The sequence below is a fragment of the Pristis pectinata genome, chromosome 1, assembly GCF_009764475.1.
Source record: "Pristis pectinata isolate sPriPec2 chromosome 1, sPriPec2.1.pri, whole genome shotgun sequence".
Classification (NCBI taxonomy): domain Eukaryota; kingdom Metazoa; phylum Chordata; class Chondrichthyes; order Rhinopristiformes; family Pristidae; genus Pristis; species Pristis pectinata.
Window position 1 is genome coordinate 135,825,021 of NC_067405.1, and position 24,068 is coordinate 135,849,088.

Here is a 24,068-nt window from a genome sequence, read left to right on the forward strand (position 1 = left end):
CTATGCTAATCCTATTTGCCTAAAATAGGCCCATGAATCTCTATGCCTTTCCTATCTAAAATGCCCTTTAAACATTGTATTTGCCTCCACCCCTCCTCTCGCAGCTCATTCCAGATAGCTAACACCCTTTGTGTGAAAAACCTAGCTCTCTGATCTCCTTTAAATTTCTCCCCTTTCACCTTAAACTATGCCCTCTGGTTCTAGACTCCCCTGTCCTGAGAAAAACACTATCAGTCCGATCAATGCCACTCAATTTTATAAACCTCTATGAAGGTCATCCCTTAGCCTCCAACATTCCATTGACAATAAACTATCAAACCTCTCCTTATAACTACAGCCCTCCATTCCAGCAGTTTCATGGTGAAACTCTTTTGTACTCTATCGCCACCACATCCTTCCTGTAGTGTGACAATCAGAACTGTACACAATACTCCAAGTTTCTGTAGCTGCAACATGATGTCCCAGCTTTTATACTCAATGCCTCAAGCATACCAAGTGCCCTCTTCACTACTCTAGCCACCTGTGTCTCCACTTCAGTGAGACATGGATTTGCATCCCAAGATCCATCTGTAGATCAATGCTCCTAAGGTCCCTGTCATTTTCTCTACATGCTCCATTAGAATTTGACCACACTTTCTACAGCATGGTTACCAGAACAGCATGCAGTACTCCAGCTTAGGTCTGACCAATGTTTTATAAAGTAGGAGCATAACCTCCTTGCTCTTGTATTCCATACCCCGACTAATGAAAGCCAGTATCCCATATGCTTTCTTAACCAAGTTAGCTACTTGCACTGCCACATTCAAGGATTTTCAGACTTGTTCACCAAGGTCTCTCTGTTCCTCAATAAACCCTAGGACCAGACCATTCATGATGTCCTAGCCTCATCAGTACTCTCAAATGCACCAGCTCATATTTATCTGGATAAAACTCCATCTGCCATTTCTCAGCCCATTGACATCACGCTGTAGCCTAAGATTACACTCCACACTAACAACTCCACAAACCTTCATGTCATCTGTATTCATGCCATGACATGTGATTGCAAGAGGCTGCAGATGGTTGTAGACTCAGCCAGCTTCATCACTGGCACAACCCTCCGCACCACTGGGGATATCTTCAAGAGGTGGTGCCCATCACTAAGGGTCCTCACCATCCAGGACATGCCCTTTTCTCATTACTTCCATCCGGGAGGAGGTACAGGAGCCTGAAGACCCATACTCAACATTTCAGGAATAGCTTCTTCCCCTCCACCATCAGATTTCTGAATGGCCCATGAACACCACCTCATTATTCCTTCTTCTTTTGCACTATTTATGTTTGTAATAGTTATGTCTTTGCACTGTACTGCTGCCACAAAACAACAAATTTCACATCATGCAAGTCAGTGATAATATACCTGATTCATTCACATATATTACAAACAGCAAGGGTCCGAGCACTGATCCCTGTGGAACACCAGTAACGTTTAGGAAGACCAACTAGCATTTAGATTTGCTGACCGTTGGATAAACTGTAGAGAAGATTTTACCGCAAGTTTTGGATTACAAGCTACGCTGGGGTTAGAATAATCGCATAGCATTTCATTCCTTCACAAACTCAATGATGGTATTCCTGAAAATTAGATCTTGATCTCAGAATCCTTATCAAATTGTAATTCAACCACACCTTTTACATTTACAATGCAGCTGATAACCTGGTCACTATAACAAGTATTAGTTTGTAAAGCCTTCGAGATTAAAAGTAAACTGAATTAATGCAAAATATTAAATTGGTAAATCGGTTTATTATTGTCACATGTACTGAGGTACAGTGGAAAAACTTTGTTTTGGATGCCATCCAAACAGATCATTTCATTACAACAGTACATAGAGGTAGTACAAGGTAACAGAATGCAGAAACTTAATGATGCTCATTCTGCATGAATGAATTAAAGCTGTCCAAAAGCTTCAGTGTAAAATGTGCTAATGAGCAGAAGTCAATAGCTATTCTATCCTTCTGACTGATACCAGTGACTAATTCAGAGTCAACAAATGCTTACCTTTGGCGTTGCTACAGCTACACTGATGTCAATATAGTCCCTGTAGATGATTTCTTTGGTTGTATCATCAATAACTAGATAGAAAAATAAATAAAAACACTGCATTAACTGAACAAATTGTTGCCTTTATAGATAGAGATGAGGTTCAGTGGAATAAAATGCTGTGGGCATGATTTAGCCACATTGATGAAGAGACTGCCCACTAAACAGTGCAAGCTAAATATTTAAATTCTTAGACGGACAATCCATTCATGTTATTTTCCAAACACACTGTTTTGAAAGTTTCCATTTCCCTGCACTTAGAAAATTCTCCTTGTGCCACAATATCGAAGTGAAGCCCCAACCCATCACCACAAATAACCTTGTGTCTCATTCTTTGATTTCTAGTTTAAGCAGGAGGCCTGGGAACACACCCCTTCTTTCACTTCGGAACAGGATTTGACATGGAGTAGTTCAAGTAAATGGGTAGAGAATTTATTTTATATTTGAAAAATGTTGCTGCCCTCAAGTTTATTTTTTTAAAAAAGACAAAAAAAATTAAAGATTGACATTTTACTTTATATCAATGAATATGAAAAATAATGAAAATTCTCTGGTGCAAGGTGTAGGCTGCATTTCAAGTTTCACCAATAAACTAAACATTATGGCTGTCTGAAATAAAAACAGAAAATGCTACAAAAACTCAGGTTCAGGCAACATCTGTGGAAAGAGAGATAGTTAATGATTCAGGTCAAACACTATTCATCAGTTCTCTGGCATTTGCTGTTTTTATTTCAGATTTTCTGATTCTGCAGTTTATTTGATTTTCATTACAAGTGTCTGTTTGAAGGTCAGTCAGAAACCTGTACATCTCTACTGTTCACTTTCGTTAAGTGCTTCTCATTGTCCAAAAACTCTCCATCCTATTTCCAAACAAAAAGCTGCCAGTATTTCACATTTATTCCTGTGTAAATGAGTGGGAAGATTTCAGCTATTAATGTGATTTATTGACCAACTCTTTCCTAAATTCTACTGAACAAATGTCACCCAACTGTGCTTCATTTGAAATTATTGAAACAACAACCCCGCCTGCCTTTATGTAGATCCTTGACTTTACTATTATACCGATGATTTCTAATAATTTGAAGTGGACTTCAATAGCTTTTTGCTCAAATATATGCAGCAATATTTGGTCCCATCCACTATTTTCACTCACCAGCATTTACCACTGGCTGATTCTGCAGTGCAAAACTGGATGCCTTAACAAATGCAGACATGAAACCTAGCTTCAGGTTGTGCTTCTTGAGGAAGGTTTCTTTGTGCAAAGTTCTCATTTCTTGGATATTGCTGCAAAAAAAAAGAAAAAGCAATTTGTCAAAAATGGTCTTTGAAACTAAATAGCCCCATAAAGCACAAATGTTAGTAGGATTTCCCAAACAGTGCTGACCCAAGTAAGTGGCTACAAAAATCACTGGAGGCATATTTCTACTTACTAATCAGCATAAGATACACGTGTCCATATACATGTACAAGATATACTTGATGGTCAACCACAAGTTTAAACATTCTCCATACTTCCATGTTTCTTAAGCAAAAAACCCAAGCATTGAGTGCAGTTAAATATCTATAGACAGTTTCAGTAAGCGTGGAAGTCTTCCTAAAATAAAATATAAAGTTAGAGGGAAGTGAACAGATCAACTTAAGCAGACCCACGAGAACAACTTGGAACTGAACAAAATAACTAAAAAATTGCCATTGTTACAAATAATCCAGATGAAAACAAGGTTGAAAGTGAGCAGTAAGCATCTCTGGAAAGAATAATCAATACTTTAGGTGCGATTACATTGTCTGAATTCACTCCAAATCACAAGTGAAGGGAATATGTTCAAATCTACATATTATAAATGCAGACTCATTAATGATTCCATTCATTAATGATTCCACAAAGTTAGAATAACTTGTTTTTCAAATTCAATTAGATTTCAAGACATTTCTAATTAATCGTGTGCAATCATCCTTACTTCCAACTGAAATGTTGATTACATGTTGAGTAATAATGACATTTACTGGGAATTGTATGAGCTTTTGTTTTAGAAAAGAAATCAAGGATAACATTATTACAAAAAAGTTGGACAACAGTTTACGTGCACACGTACACTAGAAAGATTGAAAGGAGGTGGAATTTCCTTTCTTCCCCCAATCCTCATGAAAGTAGCAAATATTTAAAAACTGGCTTCCAAATAAACTTCGTTTTTAAACTTGCTTTTTTTTGTTCTGTCCTTTGTTATACAAATCTGTAGACAATAATAGAATCCAAATATTCACCTGGTCTCAGGCTACACTAAGCAGCTCAATACAAAGCCCAACAGCCTCTGCCTTCATTCTCTATATTTATTTTAAGAAAAACTTATTAGCTCTTATTTTTCAATAATGACTTACAACTCAAACATTTACTTAGTGCCAATTCAATCCTTACATTGTTAGAACTACTCATCACATATCTTCTATCGCTAAATATCATTAAGTTTTCGTAAAGAAGCAGCTCAATAGCATTTTCTATTCAAAATACTTACAAGCTCAGTGCAGTGTTTGTTATCATCTGAATGGCTTTTATAAGTGCTTAGGACACTTTTTGATGTAACTGCACTGAAATCACCTTAAGGCTTTCAATCAACATAGTGTCTCAGCACTACAATTTCATTCCATTTCACCCAAGCAGAATTGCTGCCTTTTGTTTTCATCTGTCTTACAGCAAATTGCACTGCACTTCACATTTTCAGACTTGGAGAAATTTCTGTCGTTACTCTGATGACGGGTATGATGCACCTTTACAGCTCTGCATATGATTTTTGTTCCTCACCTCATCCGTGTGGCATGGTGGTAGCAATCATTAAACTGTTCAGTCAACTTATAACCATACCTCTGCAAATGAGAATGGGCACACTGCAGAGAAAACATCATAGGGTGGGAGAAGGGACAGCCAATGATGAAAACCTGAAATGTCACACTACGTTTTGGAGTATTATAGGAAAACTAATCCTGTATACGTTACAACAAATGATCAAATGAATTAAGTACACCAAGTAAGTCATGATTAAAAACTAGATTTACCTATACAGCTCAACTAACCGAAAGATAGTTTACGTAGGCACTCAGTCCCATATGGTAGAGAGGCAACCATATGAATGAACCCTGAAATTTCTGAATAAACATATGATATTGAGAACCCATTGATGTTAATTGCCAAAACCAATTTTGATAAAATTTTCAGGCCACTAGTACACACAGCATAATTTCTAAAGGAGTCTAGGGTTGCAACAGACATATCAAACAGCACAAGTGAGAAGTAGATACGAGGTGGCATGGAAATCCCAGAAGATGACACACTATTTTTTTTGATCCTCTCTTGATTCAGTAGCACATAGAAATGGAATTCTGGGAAGCACAGGGTCCTCTCATTTTGACAGTTTTCATCTGTCCAAAAGATACATACCCTGGCCTTGGCAAATCATAAATCTCTGACCCATCTCACAAGTATCATAGTCATGCTACAAATGCAGAAAAATATGGGCTCAGTGGCCTCATTCTGCAACCCACAGCATCGCTGATGCTGGAAAATTTGAAACTGACTTTTGACATGAAAAATACAAAGGTGCTCCAAACCCTAGCATGAAGTACAATCTTAAACTGTCCACAGAAGACAGAATTCCCTGCAGATAGTATGTGTGTCAAAACCACAAGGATATACATTTCAAATGAAACTAGCAATGAAATAGTTAAAAGCCAGTGAAAATGGATAGTGTGCTCACTGACCCAATAAAAGGCATCTATGTCTGTGTTTTCCCCTTAACCCTGTTTGTTTTCCTGCACTTAAGCCTATTAAATCTAGGATTACTTAACTAACACTATTATGCATCCCCAAGATGCAAGAACACAAGAAAAGGAGCCAGAAATGATAAAATCTTCTAGTCTAACGATATCAAAATTCCATTGCCTCATCATTAAACTGCTTTCATTTGAAGACCAAGCTTCTCCCTTGGGGGTTTATCTCTCTCCTCCATCTCTTTCCTCCTTCTCTTCAGTCTCCATGCAGATGTTAGTCTTGTAAAATGTGTTCTTCACTAATCTGTTTAAATAGGTATTGTTACACAACACTATCCTGAAGAGCTGTAACCAAAACTGGCTTATTAGACCCTTAAAAGAAATGCTAAAAGCATTATTTCTAACACAAGAGACAAATATTTTCTCAAATTAACATGGTGCAGTCTGTGCAACTGACAACAAAAAGCACTTTAGGAACAGATATTTACACGTTTGTCATTAAGTGGAGATGATTTTTCAGTTTGCCATGGGGTTTACATGGGATTGGAAGAAAATTTCCTAATGACGCTTCAAGATGTAGTACAGTTACTTTCAACTTAAAGCCAACACACTGCCCTGTAACCTTCTGCATTCAACATTTCCACAAGACTTGTATAAAGACAAAGGCCAGAAAAGGAACAGAGAAGAGGACAAAGCAGCAAAAGTCAAGTTCTAGATTAGTACATGGGCTAGACCTATCATGTTGGACCACACTGTTGTGCACTGAAATGATAAAGCATGGGTTTGCCACCATGATTAACAATGCACAATTCTCAAAATCAGCTAATTCACCTGGGGAACAACGATGGAGTGACTCTATCGGTACCCAGCCAGTCATACCAGCAAAGTCTAAGCTGAATTTGCCTATGAACAGTTGCAATATGGGGAGATCCAGGAAAGTATTAATGGGTGTAAAAGAAGTATAGATATGTCACTCACTACAACTCCCCAACACAAGGTGACAAGTTTCATACATCTGCTTCCAAAGCAAAGAATAAATAGGTTTAGTCAGTTCCGGCTAATGCTAATTGCAGAGTCACAACATACTGGCACCGAGCATCAATGGGAACAATGCAATGGAATCTCACAACTCCACTACTTGAGCAGAAAATCTTCAGTGCCTGACACAATTCAGCAGTAAAGCATACATTAAACACCAGTCTTTCCTATCAATCAAATAAGCACACAAAATAAATGACAATTACAGCTATGTGCATGGCTCTACTTACGTCGATTGTAGCTACAGAATCCATCTTACCTCATATCAATCTCGTTAAATGTCGTCAGCATGGCACAAGTATTCTGAGCCTCCTTTAGTCGCTGTGCAATTCGCTGTCGCATTCTATTCATTTTAACCTAATAATTTGAAAATCAGTTACTAAATTATTCTATTTTAATGGATCAACAAGTTGCACATACATAGCAACTTTCACATTGCTTCACATCCCATGTTGCTTCATGGAAGACATACTAAATAAAATTTCATACTGCCTCACATAGCGAGATATTAAGGCAGATGACCAAGTGCTTGGTAAAATAGGTAGGTTTTATGGAACATCTTGAAAGAGGGAACATACAGGCAGAGGGGCATTGCAGAATTTACAGCCGGTGCAGCCTAGGGCAGAGTTGCCAAAGGTGGAACAATTAAATTCAGGGACAATCCAGGAGGTAAGAATTGGAGAGTTGCAAGGCTAGAATTAAATACCAAGATTGGCAGTGGTAAGGTTATTAAGGGATTTGCAAAAAAAAGCCAATGGAAGCCAGAACGCACAGACATGAAGGGAGAACAGGACTTACTCATTTCAGGATGTGAGAATTGTTGGTGAGACCAGCATTTACTGCCTAATCCTAACTTCCTTTGAGAAACTGGTGAACAACCTTCTTGAATTTCCCAGTCCTTCCCATGAAGGTACCTTTGGTTACAGGTCAAGGACTTTAATCCAATGATGATAATGGCAAACTATTTCCAAGTCAGGATGGCATGTTACCAGGAGAGAAAACTGCAAATGGAGGTGCTCCCTAGTGCCCGCTGTCCTCCTTGCTGGTGGAGGCTGTGGGTTTACCATATTTCTATACAATGTAAAAAGAGGCTATTTCAACCACTGAGTCTATGCCACTTTGCAGAGCAATCCTATTCCCCACTAATTTTCACTGTAACCTATGCTCCCTACATTCCCATCAACTCAACCAGATTCTACCACTCATCTACACAAAGACAATAGATAGTTAACTAACCTATCAACCCATGTCTTGAGTATGTGGGAGAAAAATGGAGCACCCAGAGAGTACAAAGGGGGAACTTGCAAACTCCACACAGACTGCCAAGGTCAGGTTTGAATCCAAGCCTCTGGAGCAGCAGCTCCACTCGTTTGGGAGAAGCTGCTGGAGCAGCTTAATGCAAGTAACTACAGAGCAGTTTATATAAGGCACACATTGCAATCACAATGTGCTAGTAGTGGAGTGAATGTTTGAGAGTGGTTGCGGGGGTGCTGGAGGAAAGAGAAATAAATTGGGTGCCAGTAAAGTGGTTTAATTTGCCTTAGATGGTGTTGTTTTTTTTTGTGTTGTTTGCACTGCACTTATCCAGGCAAGAGTATATTCCAGCATGCTCTTGACTTATGCCTTGTAAATGGTGGAAGAGCATCAGGAACCATTCATATGATACCCAGTCAATGACCTTTTCTTATAGCCACAGCATTTTTGTGGCTGGAAAAGTTAGTTCCTGGTCAATGGTGAACCCACCAGAATAGTAGTAGTGTCAATGAGTGTCGCCATGTGCATTTGCTCTCTAAGATAAACAAGACCAGCCACTTGCTTGGCATAAATGTTTTTGCCACTGCTTGAATATCATCCGAGCTTTGATGCACATAGTTAATGGACATCAATTTATGAATGGAAATAAACTTGTACAATAAGTGAAACTCCCCATTTTTGACCCTATGATAAAAGAATGGTAGTTGATGAAACAGCTGAAGAGAGTTGTGTCTAGGACACTGCCCTGAGGAACTCCTGGAGTGACGTCCTTGTGACTGGGCTGATCCATTTCCATCTACCATCTTCCTTTGTGCAAAGTCTCTCTCCAACCATTCTTTACCCCTCAACGTCCACTGGTTTCAATTTTACCGGGGCTCCTTAATGCCACAGTCAGTGAAATGCTACCTTGATGTTAAGAGTGATCATGCTCACTTCGGACTGGAATTCAGCTCCTTGATCCTTATTTGTATTCTTGGCAAAACCCAAACCAGGTATTGGTGAGCATCCCAGCTGGTGGTAGTCAGGCCACTGCAGCTTAAAGTATGAACATCAGGGAAGGAAAGCACACCTTACTCGGTCTTTCTCCTGACTTTCTTCCTTTAGTTATCACTCCACAGAAACCAAAACCCACCAAATGAACTACAGTGCACTCACTCACTAACCAACCAGCAATTACTTCCCTATACGCCAATACAAATTCAGCCTTCGCTATCGTGGAAAATTTCCACTTCCATCCAGCATGCACCTACTTCTGCTTCCACCTGGTAGCTTTACCCACCTGGTATCATGGTAACAGCAGCAGACATGGACAGAAGTTGGAGATGAAATGACTGGAGGGGTGAAAATAAGAATAACTTGAAGAAATTCAATGTGAGCTCACTGATAGTCTACAACACAAGCTCAAAAGGCTTGTATTTCATGACTTCAGAGATGAGCAAAGCTATCAAAACCCACTGCTTTCTATCCACTGCAAAACTACCAAATCTAGCCCAAAGATTTTGTATGAATGGTTTGCTTTGAAACATTCAGAAGACACACTGACTTCTGGACTCACGTCGATCGAAAAGGCCAAGGAATTTTATGAGAAGATGGAGATTTTAGAACCCTGGAAGTTTTCAGATGTTTGGTTGTTGTGCTTCAAGCTTTGGCATGGCATCCAAAGGCTTGATATTTCAAGCGAGAAAAGAATCTGAGTATGAATTACCGAAAAAATATACATGGAGTTCTTTTAAACACTGATTGATGAGTATGGTCTTTTTGCTGAGATCTACAATGCTGACAAGACTGATTGACATTAGTGGATGCAAACTAGAAACAGAATCTGATTCAAGTGCAATAAGTGCCATCTTAGTGTCCTTGCACGTGCCAATGCAGCAGACATGCACAAAGTTATTGGTCGTTGGAAAATACAAGTCAAGGAGCTTTCAAGGGCACCACGACTAATGGAATATAAAGCACAGCTTAATACTTGGATGGACAGAGGGAACTTCTGGTATTGGTTTGTGTTTTTGTGCTGGTAGGTAAGGAACATTTGAGGAAACAAAGGAAAGTCACAAAATACTAAGGTGATTTTTCTTCCTCTATAACTGCAAGGCCCATCTTTTGAGTCGGGAATAACTTCATTGTTTTTCTTGTTGCCAGCATAACATTCCTTATACAGTCAATAGAGCAAGGAATTCTCCAAAATATGAAACTGCTTGACAGGAAATACTTCATGGGCAAGTTGATGAACCAGGAAGGTAGCATCCAAGAATTTCATTCCAAATATACCAAAGATGCCATCATCTGCTACTATTTATATACAATGTCAAATAGATAACAACGTGCAATTGATATCATAGCTTTTTATTTTGACCCTTCATACCTACCCTATGCTCTGATCTGACACCAGCTGTGGCTAAGTGTCCAACAGGAGCTGCAGTAGGTTTCACTGCTGAAACTGGAACAAAAATAATATTACAAGGCAATGTTAGAAACTACGTATATTTATATCCTGTTCCCATCATCTCGTACTTTGCAGATAACTCAGCAAAATTCCATTTAAACAAGAAACAATGTAACCATGTTGCTGTTATGTATACACAAGCAAATTCACTGGTTAGAAGTTATTGATCCATGACTGCAAAGAAAACATTCTGAACAATCAAATACAGCAAAAGAACTGCCAAGATTAACAACCTTTTGTTTTCAGTGTTGTTTATTACATCATCTTTAGTTGATAGCACATTTGATTCAGTCAGAAAGTTGAAAGTTCAAGCTTCACTCAGGCTTGAGTGCATAATCTTAGTGGCAGTCCAAAGCAGTAGTGAGGAGAACGTTGTGTGATAAAGCAAGGTGTTAGAAAGAAGTGAACTCATTACATGCGGTTCAGGGTTCTTCCCTTGATGAATGCCACCAAAAGCATACATTTTCCAAAGGAAAATAACTCTGCATTAATACAGTACATTTCGGGACCTCAGGACACCCCAACACAAAATACTTTAGAAGTGAGATCACAGCTGAAAAGTAGAATATGTGAATCTCAGTTTACACACAAAACACAGCATACAAAAATGTGACAACTGACCAGATAACCCAATTTTTTTAAAAAATGATGTTATTTGAAGGATGACTGTCAATCACGACAAACTGAATAACTCTGCTGCTCTTGTAATGGTTTTGTTTTTAAAAAACATCCAACTGAGGAAAGAAAGGCCTTGCTTTAACATTCCATCAAGAACCCAGGCCTCTCATAATTTTCTCAGCACTGCACTGGAGTGTCATTCTAATTCATTGTGCTCAGGACTCTGGAGTGGGACTTGAACCTTTAATCTCCAGTGTGAGTACAACCCACTGAGCTGGTGCACTTGGGATCTCATTGTGCATCGCTGGCAAGACACTTTGGCTTAAGAACGGACATCAATTCAATATGGAGTATGAGATATTTGAGATATGAAATTAATAAGGTCTTTTATTTTTAAAAAAACTCACCAGGTTTACTGTCCATGGCTTGTGTATGTACAGGTGGCACAGGTGGCATTGTAGTCGGAATTGCCCCTGCTGTGGCCGCTGGAGGTGGGGGTGGAGGTGGGGGTGGAGTTGGAGCTTCTGGTTTGGCAGCAGAGGGGGCTGCTGGTTTGGTCTTTGCAGCACCACCTGGAAATGCAAGTAGTAAAATTTTAAACCACATTTTTACCTAAAATTTTTTCCAAAACATTGCGCACTATATAGGATACTCCACCTTCCATTTTCCTGAGCTTAAAGAGAGGGGTTCCTCCTTCCACTTTACCTCCATCAGGGACCAGGAGCTCCTCGATGATACCAGAATGTGGAGCAGGAACCTGCACCGATGTCTGTAAAGAAGTATTTATTTCAGAAATTATACCCTAGCAGGTCATATTTTCAGTGTTAGCAAGGAAATCCTCTGCAACCGTTTCAATTCTGGTTGTCAATTGAGAAATAGAAACATCTTAACATTCAGTATTCAAAATGAGAGAGAAGAACTGGGTGGTTCAGAAATCAGATCCAAACTAACAACAAATTAACAACACGTTATGACAACATAACAGCTAGCACATCTAATAAGCTTGTTGTATGGACTGCAATGAAATACTCATATGGCAAAGCCACAGATAATCAAGAACTCACTGAAAAATTGGCTTGGGGTCAGGGATATGTGGTTGGAAACTCATCTCTGGATAAAATACTACACCAAGGATGCAAACAGGTAAGACAAGAGAAACAGAGACACCAGAGACTGCAGATGCTGGAATCTGGAAGAACAAAATCTGCTGGAGGATCTCAATGGGTCAAGCAGCATCTGTGGGATAAAGGAACTGTCGACATTTCAAGTTGAAACCCTGCTGTCCTGATGCTGGACAGCAGGATTTCAACCCAAAACGTCAACAGTTCCTTTCCTGCCACAGATGCTGCTTGATCCCCTGAATTCTTCCAGCAGATTGTTTCTGGCATGGGAGAAACAGAGTTGGGAGTTTCCACTTGCCCATCTATCTGTTACTCTTGCTTCTTCTGATGTTCTTCTCCTTTTGCAGACTTTCACTTCTGCTCATCAATTTTTGGTCCAAAATTGGCTATACCAAAAATGGGCAACATTGAAAGTGCAAAGGTAGCCCATTCTCTTACCTCAATATGATTACATGTCAAATATAGAAAATCAAAAAATGCCATTGCAGATGAGGTGTATAGATAGGGTGAATACATGCAGGCATTTTCCCCCTCAGGTTGGGTGAGACAAGAGATAGAGGTCATAGGTTTAGGGTGAAAGGTGAAATATTTAAGGGGAATCTGAGGGGGAACTACTTCATTCAGAGGGTGGTATGAATGTGGAATGAGCTGCCAGCGGAAGAGGTCGATGCGGGTTCAAATGTAACATTTAAAAGAATTTTGGATAGGTACATGGACGAGAGAGTATGGAGGTCTATGGTTCGAGTGCAGGTAGATGGGACTCAGCAGAAAACTGGGCTAGCATGGGCTAGATGGATTGAAGGGTCTGTTTCTGTGCTGTAGTGCTCTCTTTTAAGAAATTCCCATTGGTGCAGTAAAATTCAACACAATTCCCTAGTGAAGGGAAATAATCAACGAGGTCAGATGTTCTACAGCTCACTGCTGTTATAACTTTCTCTTCAGTACAAACAAGCAAGGAGATGGAAATCAAAAATACTTACTTCCCACTTTACAAGTTAGGGGTTTCAGCAGTGAAAAAGAATCCTCTTGCCTAGTCTGCTCCTTACCACTCCAAAACCTAGATTTACTGTTCCCAAACCTTGTTTTCAAAATCACCATTTTAAATAGATACAAAGGTCTTCCTTGGGTCTCTCTTGCTGGTAAATTTCTGTTTTTTTTTGTACTGAAGTTTATTGACCTGACAATGTTCAATGAAGACTGTAAGGTTTCTCCAAGCAGTCTTTAATTCTGGCTCACTGTGGACTTCAAATAATCTTGGCCACTCCAGTTCGAAAATACTTTTAAACAGATTTTGTGAATCCTAATGGCTGCTATCATCTGAAGCCATACTAATGAGCCTCAGTCCTCTATTTAAACCTCTTGGCTTGAAGCAGTCTGGGAGTAGATTAAAACTTTCCCCACCGTAATATTATGAATGCAGACAGAGAGATGTGAATCTGGAAGGCACAAGGTTCTATTCAGAAGGAAGGTAAATAAAATGGAGCAAGATAACATTAAGGAACACTTTATTTAATTGTTAGCTGATAGAAATGTCAGAGATCTAATGATAAGCAGAAAAAGGCTGGCTTATAAAGAATAATCTAAAATATTACTAACCTTATCAGTTTCAATTTCACATACCACTTCATCTTCACTTACTTCGTCACCAACAGCTGCAATGAAACACAGGAATTAATGTATACTTGATAAGGCAAAGAGATTGCAACTATGGTTTGTTGGATTGAGGGTATTAAAATCAAAACCTCATCCTAAAGTCTTAGGCAACTTCTGAAACACCAAATTGATAAATTTGCAAATCCTAATTCCAAAAATAGATTTCTGCATGTTAGCTCCTTGATCTTTTTACATACAAACAAGAAATAGGAGCAGGAGTAGGTCATTCAGGCCCTTGAACCTACTCCACCTTTCAATATGATCATGGCTCAAAAACACAATGATGCTGGAGGAACTCAGCAGGCCAGGCAGCATCCATGGAGAAAAACAGGTGGTCAACGTTTCAGATCAGGATCCTCTACGGATGCTGCCTGGCCTGCTGAGTTCCTCCAGCATCGTGTTTTTCATCTAAATTCCAGCATCTGCAGTCCTGTGTTTCTCTGATCATGGCTGATCTACCTTAATACCATTCTTCTGTCCTATACCATATCCCTTGGCTCCTTTAATATCTAGAAGTTCATCAGTTTTGAATGCAATCAATGTCTGAGCCTTCTAGTCCACTGGAGCAGAGAATGCTTAGATTCACCATTCACTGAGTGAAGAAATTTCTCATTTCAATCCTACATGGCCTGTGCCTTTTTTTAAGACCGTGCCCTGCTGTTCCAAACTCCTCAGCCAGGGGAAACATTCTCCAATTATCTACCCGATAGGGCCCTCTAAAAGTTCTTTCTTTTTCAATCTTTTTATTAGTTTTCAAATTAATACAGATTAATATATCAATGTTTATACATGTAATACAAAGAGATCAAGAGAACAATCATGACGTGGATAATCATAAAGAACAATAGAGTATAAAAAAATCTGTAGATCCAATGATCTGTTAGTGAATGAATATAATACAAAAGAAAAAGATTATAAAATATTTAAAAAAAACAAAACAACAAGAAAAATTATAAACAATATCAAACCAAACTAAGCTAAAGAAAAAAAAATTTAAAAAAAACAGAAAAAACGCTGGACTAACATTTCTCAATAGAAACAGAGCAATATTATGTCATCAACTCCGTTCCTCTAAATTGAAAGGTTATTATAAGGGGATCTATATCATGTGAAAATATTGAATAAATGGACTCCAAACTTCCTCAAATTTAAGCTAAGGATCAACAGTGCCACTCCTAATTTTTTCCAAGTTTAAACATGATATAGTTTGAGAGAAGAGCCCTCTAAAAGTTGTTTCACATTTCAATGAGTTCACCTCTCCTTCATCTAAGCTCAAGAAAATAGAAGCCTAGCCTACTCAATTTCTCTTCACATGACAGACCTGCCCTGCTACAAATTGGTCTGGTGATTTTTTGCTGCATTCCCTCTGTAGCAAATATATCCTTCCTTTGGAAGGGAACAAATAATGTACACAATTTTGTATGTGGTGTGGTCTATCCAAGACTTTATATAATTGTACTTTTTACTCTTAAAACTCAAACTCTCTTACAATAGCTTCTCTCTCATTGCTTTATCTGTTTGCCCCATTGTGGCATTTTCTTTACTTGTACTACTGAGTTAAGTGCACGATGCCAAAAACGAGTATGATCTTAAGATCTCTTTGCCAACTGTAATCAGAAGCCATTAACAAAATCACAGACACCAAAGAAAATGGCTTTGGTTATCAGCTGGAAGAAATTTCTGCTCATCCACAGCTAGGTGTCAGACAAGCAAGTTGACAGATCAGAGGTGGCAAAGGGGACGAAGGAATTTTTTGCAAGGTAAAACTAAGGTTCAGTCAGTTTACATAAGATCTAACTTGTTTTACAATGATGTCACTGTGGGGAAGTATGTTAATGAGAAACAGGAGGGAGCCAATAATAGAAGCATAGAGAAACTACAGAGGAAATGGAGTGGGGAAGGATGTGAGCCAAGAAATGATTTAATGGCCACCTCAGTATAGGCAAGAATGAAAATAGGTGAAGCTCACCCTGTTGGAAAATCGAAGAACATTGGAAAAAGATCACGTAGTCAACCATGTTAAAGGATGAAGTTATCTTTAGAGAATGATATGAATAATTTTACTATTTCTACTTAATATTTAAATAGCCTCCAGCATCCCAATATGCTAGGAATTTTCCACAAATGTCTATTTCTATTAATTGTAACACAAAACTACAGGTGCTGGAAATCGGAAATAAAAACAGAAAATATTAGGCCAGTCTACAGCTGTTGGGAGACGAACACTTCAGATAGACAACCTTTTATCAGACTTAGAAAAAGTTAGAAAACAGACATGTTTTTAAGTTGCAACAATGGTAGAAGGAACAAAGGTGATGTCTGTGGAGACTAGAAGAGACTGAATGATAAACGTGTTGGTGGTGCCAGCTGAAACGGGTGAAGTCTTGTTAATTGCAGATGATCAGTCTGGAGGAAATCCAAACAGAAGGAGATGAACAAGGATCTAACAGACAGTTAACAATTTCTAGAAGCGCGAGATACAGAACACTTTAGTTGCTGGAGACCTGAATTAAAAGAAAGCTGGAAATACTGAGCAAGTCAGGCAGCATCTATTGAGAGAGAGAAAACAAAGTTGTCATAACAGGTTGATAGCCTTTCATCAGAAATGACCAATTCTGATGAAAACCGGAAAGGTTGGACATCTATAATTGTTGAATTCAACGTTGAGCCACGTGGGCTGTTATAAGCCTAGTGAGATGTTGTCTGTCAAGCTTGCATTAGGATTCACTGGAACAGTACAAGGTGTCAGTGTTGCTTTTATATAAGGAATGCATTAATAGCTGACAGTGGTAGATATCACAAAGATCCTTTCAAACACTGAATCTAGCAGGCTTCAATATCTTTCAACTATTCACATTGCTCAAAAATGCACTGTACCTTTTTCCCACCTGACATCTCCCTCTGTGACAGACTCTGCAAATGCAGGTGTATTCACCGTCATCACTTCATCATCTGTGAAAGTCAGCAACAGTTCAAAAATTAGTGTGTAAAATGCACTAATTACAAATTGAGCAGAGTGACATACCTTTACTCTTTAAACTTATCACTGAACAAAGTAGTTTTTGGGCACAGACATAGTATATTGTATTCAATGTTCAAGGTTACAGATTATTACTGGATGGTCTAAGTCAACCATAATAAAACCAGCATACTGTGATTGCTTATAGTTAACCATCAAAAGACAATACAGGGAAAGGTTAATTTTAGCTTCTCTTTGGGGTCCAATTTTCAAATCTAACAATAAAGATGTACTATGGAGTCTAATGAAAACGGAATTATTGAAAAAGATAATAATCTGAGAGGAACTTTACAAGTATTCAATGTGAAGATCATTACCTCTGAACAACATTATATCATCCTATCACTAACGTTCAGTATGTTAATGTATTGAGGACTCACTGATCATCGAGATTAATGCATCTCAATGTCAATAACAGACTGGCAAAAGCAAGCTAAATGCAGGGGATTCAAGACAGCTGAATGAAAGAAGAAACTTACTACAAAGCGTACTCAGACTATATCCTAATCCTGTATGTCGAAACAAACACCCAAAATAAGTGTTCTATCCTTCAAGAAGAGCCTGCCAAGGACTCTACACATCGAAAACCCACTTGAAAAGGTTTTGAAACAAAGTTTTCAAGTTTTTGAAGAAAAAGAATTCAACTAAAATCCAGCTGAAGCACTTAAAATTAAGTGAAACAACCTATGATCTTAAACTATTTTCAAAACTTAGTGCATTTTGTTAAAGAAAATTACCAGATGATGTCTTTAGGTCACACTAACTGTTCCCCATTCTGAAGGGTGGAGAGAATATCTGATTGGAATGAATAATGATTATGAATCAGAACACACAGATGGGTCTCTTCCATATTCAAAGTGGCCCTTCACATAAAGCAATTTAATACTTACTGAAAACTGTTGATGTTCTGAAGTGTCGTATGTGGAAGATGCTGAATTTGGAGCCATTTTCACTACAAATAAATGAGCATAATTAGAACTACATTCTATAAATGTTACAGATCTATTACGCAACTGAAACTTCACTCACAACTATAATCTATGGAAACTCAAAATATATTACAGTCCTCCAAAGTACTCCCAGTCTTGATACAGGACTTATCAGGGATGCAGATTATATTGCCGGACATGGGCGCCTATCGTAAATTAAAGAATCTGAAAAGAGACTTGAGAGATATTTGTTTATCATATTCTTATGGTTTTAAGAAAACAGTGCTGTGTTTATTAACTGCAGGTACAAATTGTTTTCCTAAAATTGAATACTTCGCACAAACAAAAAGCACCCCGGTTGCAAGTATAAAATATTCATTCTCTTTCACATAATGCAGCCACATGAACAATTAGACCTTTTCATACAGTTACTGGCATTGCTCTTCCTCTGAAGGTTCATGATTCACTTTGTTTTAATAAGAAACAAATTTACAGTGCTAATAAACTCAGTGTGGCAATTCTTTGCCACTGTGTCTCCAGACATACTGAAAGCACAAAGACTACAAAGGGCAAGTCTGAGGACATACTGTAAATAATGCTTTTGTATCCATGAATAGTATGGTTAGTTTATTATTCCATACATGTACTAATTACTTTTAGAAATATATATTTTGTGTACTGCTTGCCTCTTTTGGTAAAGATTTTCTCTTGCTAATGAGTGGGTCAGTGGACAATGAGAGTGGCAGTGCAATAATTATCTGGGTATGTCATGTGTATAGCACACAGAACTGAGCTCCTCCATTACATTATCAGGGAAAGTACCCGACAGCATTCTTATTACACAGAAACAGCATCCACTTTAATTAAGAAACCTAAGCAAAGGATCAATATCCCTTTGGGTAGGGAACATGACAAAAGGTAGTGACAAATAAACTAATCAGATCAGAACTTGCTTCCTAAATGCCCGACAACTACAGATGATTGGAAAGGACATTTCAAGTCTGGGATGGACGGGTGGGGATTGGAAAAATAGGTTCACAAATAATAAAGCAAAAATCACTCAAGAACTGAAAGCAGCAGCATTCATTTTCAATTCATAATTTTCTTTGTACTTACGGAAGCTGCCTGCTTTTATCATAAATGGATCGATGGCATACTAAAAGACCTAGAAAAGACACATTTAGTTGTGGCAAACATGTAGGAAAGAATGGAAAATAATTGTCAAAAGGATATTCAGCTACTAATTTCATCAAGCACTTGTAAAGTGCTTAAAGGTTTTGGCCATTTTAGATGAACGTAGAATGCATTATATAATATACAACTTGATATTGTTTATGATTTACAGAGAAAGATGAGCACAACCTGCCAATAAGAGCAGAAAATAATGGAGACCAATGCTATTAAAATGTTACCATATTTTCAATGTTAACAGCACAGAAAGAGGCCAAGTGATCTATGCTGTTATTTATGCTCCATAAAAGTCACCCACCATGCCATTTGATTTCCCTTTGGCCAGGGCACATGACAAAACCTTATCCAGCCAATACTCTGTTCTTCTCACCCTCATTCACCCTCCCACGTCATAAAGGCATTCATGCTTTTTGCTTCAACTTACTCCCATACAGTAGCATATTTCACATTGTAATTTTTGAACAATGAATTTTTCATTTGCCTTAATGAATTTGAACTCTCCCCACAGAAATGAAAATACTTCTACAAACTCTTTACGTAAATACACATCACTTTGGTAGCTGAAGATCGAAATGTGGATTTTCCAAAATGCAATGCACGGTAGTCAGGCTAAAACAATTTGCACAGTATAGACTAGAAATTAATATGAATTTTATGCCCTCGGTAGCAAGAAGGGGAAGTGGCTTGGCTTTTATTCACTGTCACTCTGAACACAAAAGGAGAGATTCACATGCGCCAAATGCTCACATTACACCTTCTGCAAGCCTGGTATCCTTCTAGTATCAAAATCTACAGCATTTTTCACCCTAGGACTAGGAATGTAAATATATTCAGTTATTTGATAGAAATATTACACAACTGATTATCACACATTCTGAAACCACTAAGAGGAAATTCTTATGGGTTATCAGAATAGTTCAATTACAACATGAATGTTAAAATTTCAGAACCAGTTAAATCAAAGGGAAATAAAGATATTGAAGCCTACTATGCATGTCACCACTTCCTAAACATCTGAGAACTGAGCAAGAAATATTCAACCCAAAGGTTTATCTTATGAAGCCATATCCATTTTCTGTTTCATCAAGAAGCAAGCACAGAACTTTCACTTATTTCAGTTTGAATGAAACAAGTCTACCTTCTAATATCTTGATCTGTACAAAATGCGAAAATGGGAGTCATATTTTCTAAAAATCCTTCAATAGTCCTTGAATTTCTTGGCCATCTTTAGTACTTTTTGAAAATACTGCAAGACAAAAGACTAGAATTTTTGACCAGCCACAGTGCTAGTGTCAGCTAACACCTCAGAGGAATGCCAAGGAATGTACTGATGACAAACATTCAGTCAGCCTAAAAAGTTGGAGGAAACCATCGAGACTCTGTTCTGACAAAGGATCTTCGACCAGAAACACTAACTGTTTCTCTCTTTCTACTGATAATGCCTGACCTGCTAAGTATTTCCAGAAATTTGTTTTTTAAAGCAGGCCAATAGCACTGGTTGGCTATTCTGCACTTTTGAGATGGGCAGGGCATCTTACTCCACTAGCCTTCTCATCTACTCCAAATTTTTACACAAGTAAATCTTTTTACATTTGAGGTTTTTGGTTTACAATAATTAGTAGTACAAAATATGACAGGACACTGACCACGTAGGCAAGAAGAAATAGGACCATAGATAGCAAAATATTATGAATGAAGAATCAGCATAATTTAAGGAATGCCAGTTAATTAAACTACACACACATTTCCACACGGGAATATAAAACTTACCAGAGACACCTCTGGGTTGTTGGGAACCATTACCCTGTGATGAAAGAGGAAAGGTTAAAAAAAAACATTTTGTCAATACAACAATCAGTTCATTTTCAGCTATCCAGAAATCATTAGAGTCATACATTAATACAGCACGGAAGCAGGCCCTTCAACACAACTCGTCCATGCTAACCAAGATGCCCATCTAAATTAGTCCCATTTGCCTGTGTTTGCCCATATCCATCTAAACCTTTCCTATCAATGTACTTTCCATACGTCTTTTAAAAGTTGTTACTGTACCTGCTTTAACAACATTCTCTGGCAGCTAGTTCCATATACACACCACCCTCTGCTTGAAGAAGTTGCCCCTCAGGTCCCTTTTAAATCTTCCTCCTCTCACCTTAAACCTTTGCCCTCCAGTTTTTGATTCCCTTTCCCTGGAAAAGACTGCGTACATTCACCCCATGATTTTATATATTAAATAATTAAATGCCAATGTACCAAACCAATCACTTTGAATTAAGCCAAGCAACTGTATAAAGCTGAAACTTCGAATTTAGTTATAAATCTTCTTATCATCTCCATGAATCACTGTTCACAGATAAATTAATTTCAAGGAAAAATCTGTACAATAAAACCAGATTATCTTTCCATGAAGCTGATAGTTAAGTCTTAACAAATCTATGACAATATGGCATCAACTCAACACCTGAAGTATCTAACTGAAATGATCTAACCAGCTTTCTTTCTAGTTCCATACAGGACCTCAATTTTTCTCCCCCCAAGTAATATGTATTCCTACCTTTTGCCTGTATCTATTGACCTGTCCTTCATTTAAAATGGGTGCAATCACTGAGTGCAGCAAATTTATATACAGAAAATGAGCTGGTAGCAACTATTACACCGCCACAGACTTCTCTCATTTTCTGACTTTTGCAGTGCCCTTAATATTTGAATTTATCTCCTTTATTCTTAAAATTCATACATAGAACAGTACAGCACAGGAACAGGATCTTTGGCCCACATGATGTCAGTTTAAACTAATCCCATCTGCATGCACACAGTCTATATCCCTCCATTCCCTGCCCGTTCACAAGCCTGTAATAAATGGTAGCTGCATGGAATATGTTACTGGGGAACTTAAATGTTGCAATCGTATCTGCTTCCACAGTTCCCCAGTAACATATTCCAGGCAGCTACCACTCTCTGTGTAAAAAAAAACTTGCCTCAAATCTCCTTTAAACTTTCCCCTTCTCAAAGCTATGCCCTCTTGTATTTGACACTTCCATCCTGGGAAAAAGACTCCAATTATTTACCCTGTTGTAGCCTCTCATAATTTTATATACTCCTATCAGGTCACCCTTCAGCCTCCAACAATCCAGAGAAAACAATCCAAGTTTGTCCAACCTCTCCTTATAGCTAATATTCTCTAATCCAGGCAACATCCTGGTGAACCTTTCAGGTCAGGACCCTTCTTCAGGACCGAAGATAGGAAAAGGGGAAGCCCAATATATAGGGGTGGAAAACAGAACAATGATAGGTGGACAAAAGAGGGGAGGTGGGGTGGACACAAGGTGGTGATAGGTAGATGCAGGTAAGAGATAGTGATAGGCAGATGTGGGGGAGGAGGGGAGAGCAGATCCACCGGGGGATGGGTCAGAGGTACGGAGGCAGGCAGCATGGGGGGGGGGGGGGGGAGGGAGGAGAGGAAAAGGAGAGAGAAAAAAATGGTGAGGAGAAAAAGGGAGATGGCCTAGGAAAGGGAAGAAGAGGCAAGGTGGGGGGCGGGGGGGGGGTGCGCGCAGTGTGGTTACTTAAAGTGGGAGAATTCAATGTTCATCCCATTACACTGCAAGGTCCCAAGATGGAAAACGAGGTGTTGTTCATCCAGTTTGCATTTGGATTTTTCCCAGCAGTGGAGGAGATCGAGGACTGACATATCAGTGATGGAGTGGGGGGAGTTGAAGTGACTGGCAACAGGGAGATGCAGATTGCGGTTACGGACAGAGTGTAGGTGTTCTATGAAACGGTCACCAAATCTGCTTTTAATCTCACCAACATAGAGGAGGCCACACTTGGAGCACCGAATGCAGTAGCTGATATCAGGGGAGGTGCAGCCTCACCTGAAAGGACTATTTGGATCCCTGGATGGAGGTGGCATAGGGGTAGGTGTTACACCTATGGGCAGTGGAAAGTCCCTGGGGAGGGAGCGGTATGGGTGGGGAGGAGTGAACTAGGGAGTCACGGAGAGAGCTGCTGAGTTCCTCCAGCATCTCGTTGTACTTTCATCTTTGTTTCTCTAGTTATCCTGCTGAACCTATTCAGCACCCTCTCCAAAGCCTCCACATCCTTCCTGTAATGCATTAACCAGAACTGCATGCAGAACTCCAAATGTGACCTAACCGAAGTTTTATACAGCTGCAACAATACTTCCCAACTTTTATACTCAACATCCCGACTGATAAAGGAAAGAACGCCATGCGCCTTCTTTACCACCCTAAGTGTTGCCACTTTCAGGGAGCTATGGACTTGCACCCCCAGGTCCCTCTGTGATTCATGGTTGTCTGTCTTCAATATCCATGACATAATCCATTACATTGCCTGGCACACCAATGCACTGAAACAAATTTCCTATTATTACAAAAGCACCCCACTTGCTTTGGCATCCAAAGGTCATGGCAAGTGCTACATAATTGCAGGAAACATTCCTCTTGACCCACTGAGTTCCATCAACTGTTTGTGTTTTGCTGTTTCTAATCTCTTTCAGGATTATGTTGTAAACCTTGATGAGAAGATTACCAGGAACTGTGGGATTGGAAGCTGGCCTCCCTACACAGTTGCACCACCCATGACCAAACGCCCTAGTTTGCACTCGAGCAGCAACATGCCCCACCAGCAACTAAAGGGCAGGTGAAATATAACGTCCCCTACTAGATGATTAAAGAGTCTCATTTTACACCCTGGTTACCATAACGAGGCCTAACTTCTTTGCAGTTAACTTCTTCAAATAATTTTGAATAACGTTATGAGATCGCCTTGAATTTCTCTGAATACAGCTCATGTATACATCTAAAACAACCTTTTATGTTAGTGGTATCCTTTTATTCTTGGTATTATCAAAGCAATGTTGCTTTCCTTTCATGGCTCTAATATCTTCTGCGTAAGGGCATTCCCTAAACTGCACACACACTACCCAAGCTGTGCC

General features: G+C 38.9%; 1 protein-coding gene across 1 annotated transcript in view; it reads right to left on the reverse strand.

Moving 5' to 3' along the window:
• Positions 1-24,068, reverse strand: part of dlst (dihydrolipoamide S-succinyltransferase) — a 42,920-nt gene that overhangs the window by 10,532 nt on the left and 8,320 nt on the right. The window contains exons 2-12 of the mRNA XM_052036231.1: positions 20,882-20,915; positions 19,037-19,085; positions 17,882-17,943; positions 16,850-16,924; positions 13,916-13,971; positions 11,856-11,967; positions 11,606-11,770; positions 10,504-10,574; positions 7,140-7,237; positions 3,237-3,367; positions 2,042-2,115 (exon numbers count right to left, since the gene is read on the reverse strand). Of these exons, the coding sequence (XP_051892191.1) occupies positions 2,042-2,115; positions 3,237-3,367; positions 7,140-7,237; positions 10,504-10,574; positions 11,606-11,770; positions 11,856-11,967; positions 13,916-13,971; positions 16,850-16,924; positions 17,882-17,943; positions 19,037-19,085; positions 20,882-20,915 (927 nt within the window). The remainder of the gene's footprint in view (positions 1-2,041; positions 2,116-3,236; positions 3,368-7,139; positions 7,238-10,503; positions 10,575-11,605; positions 11,771-11,855; positions 11,968-13,915; positions 13,972-16,849; positions 16,925-17,881; positions 17,944-19,036; positions 19,086-20,881; positions 20,916-24,068) is intronic.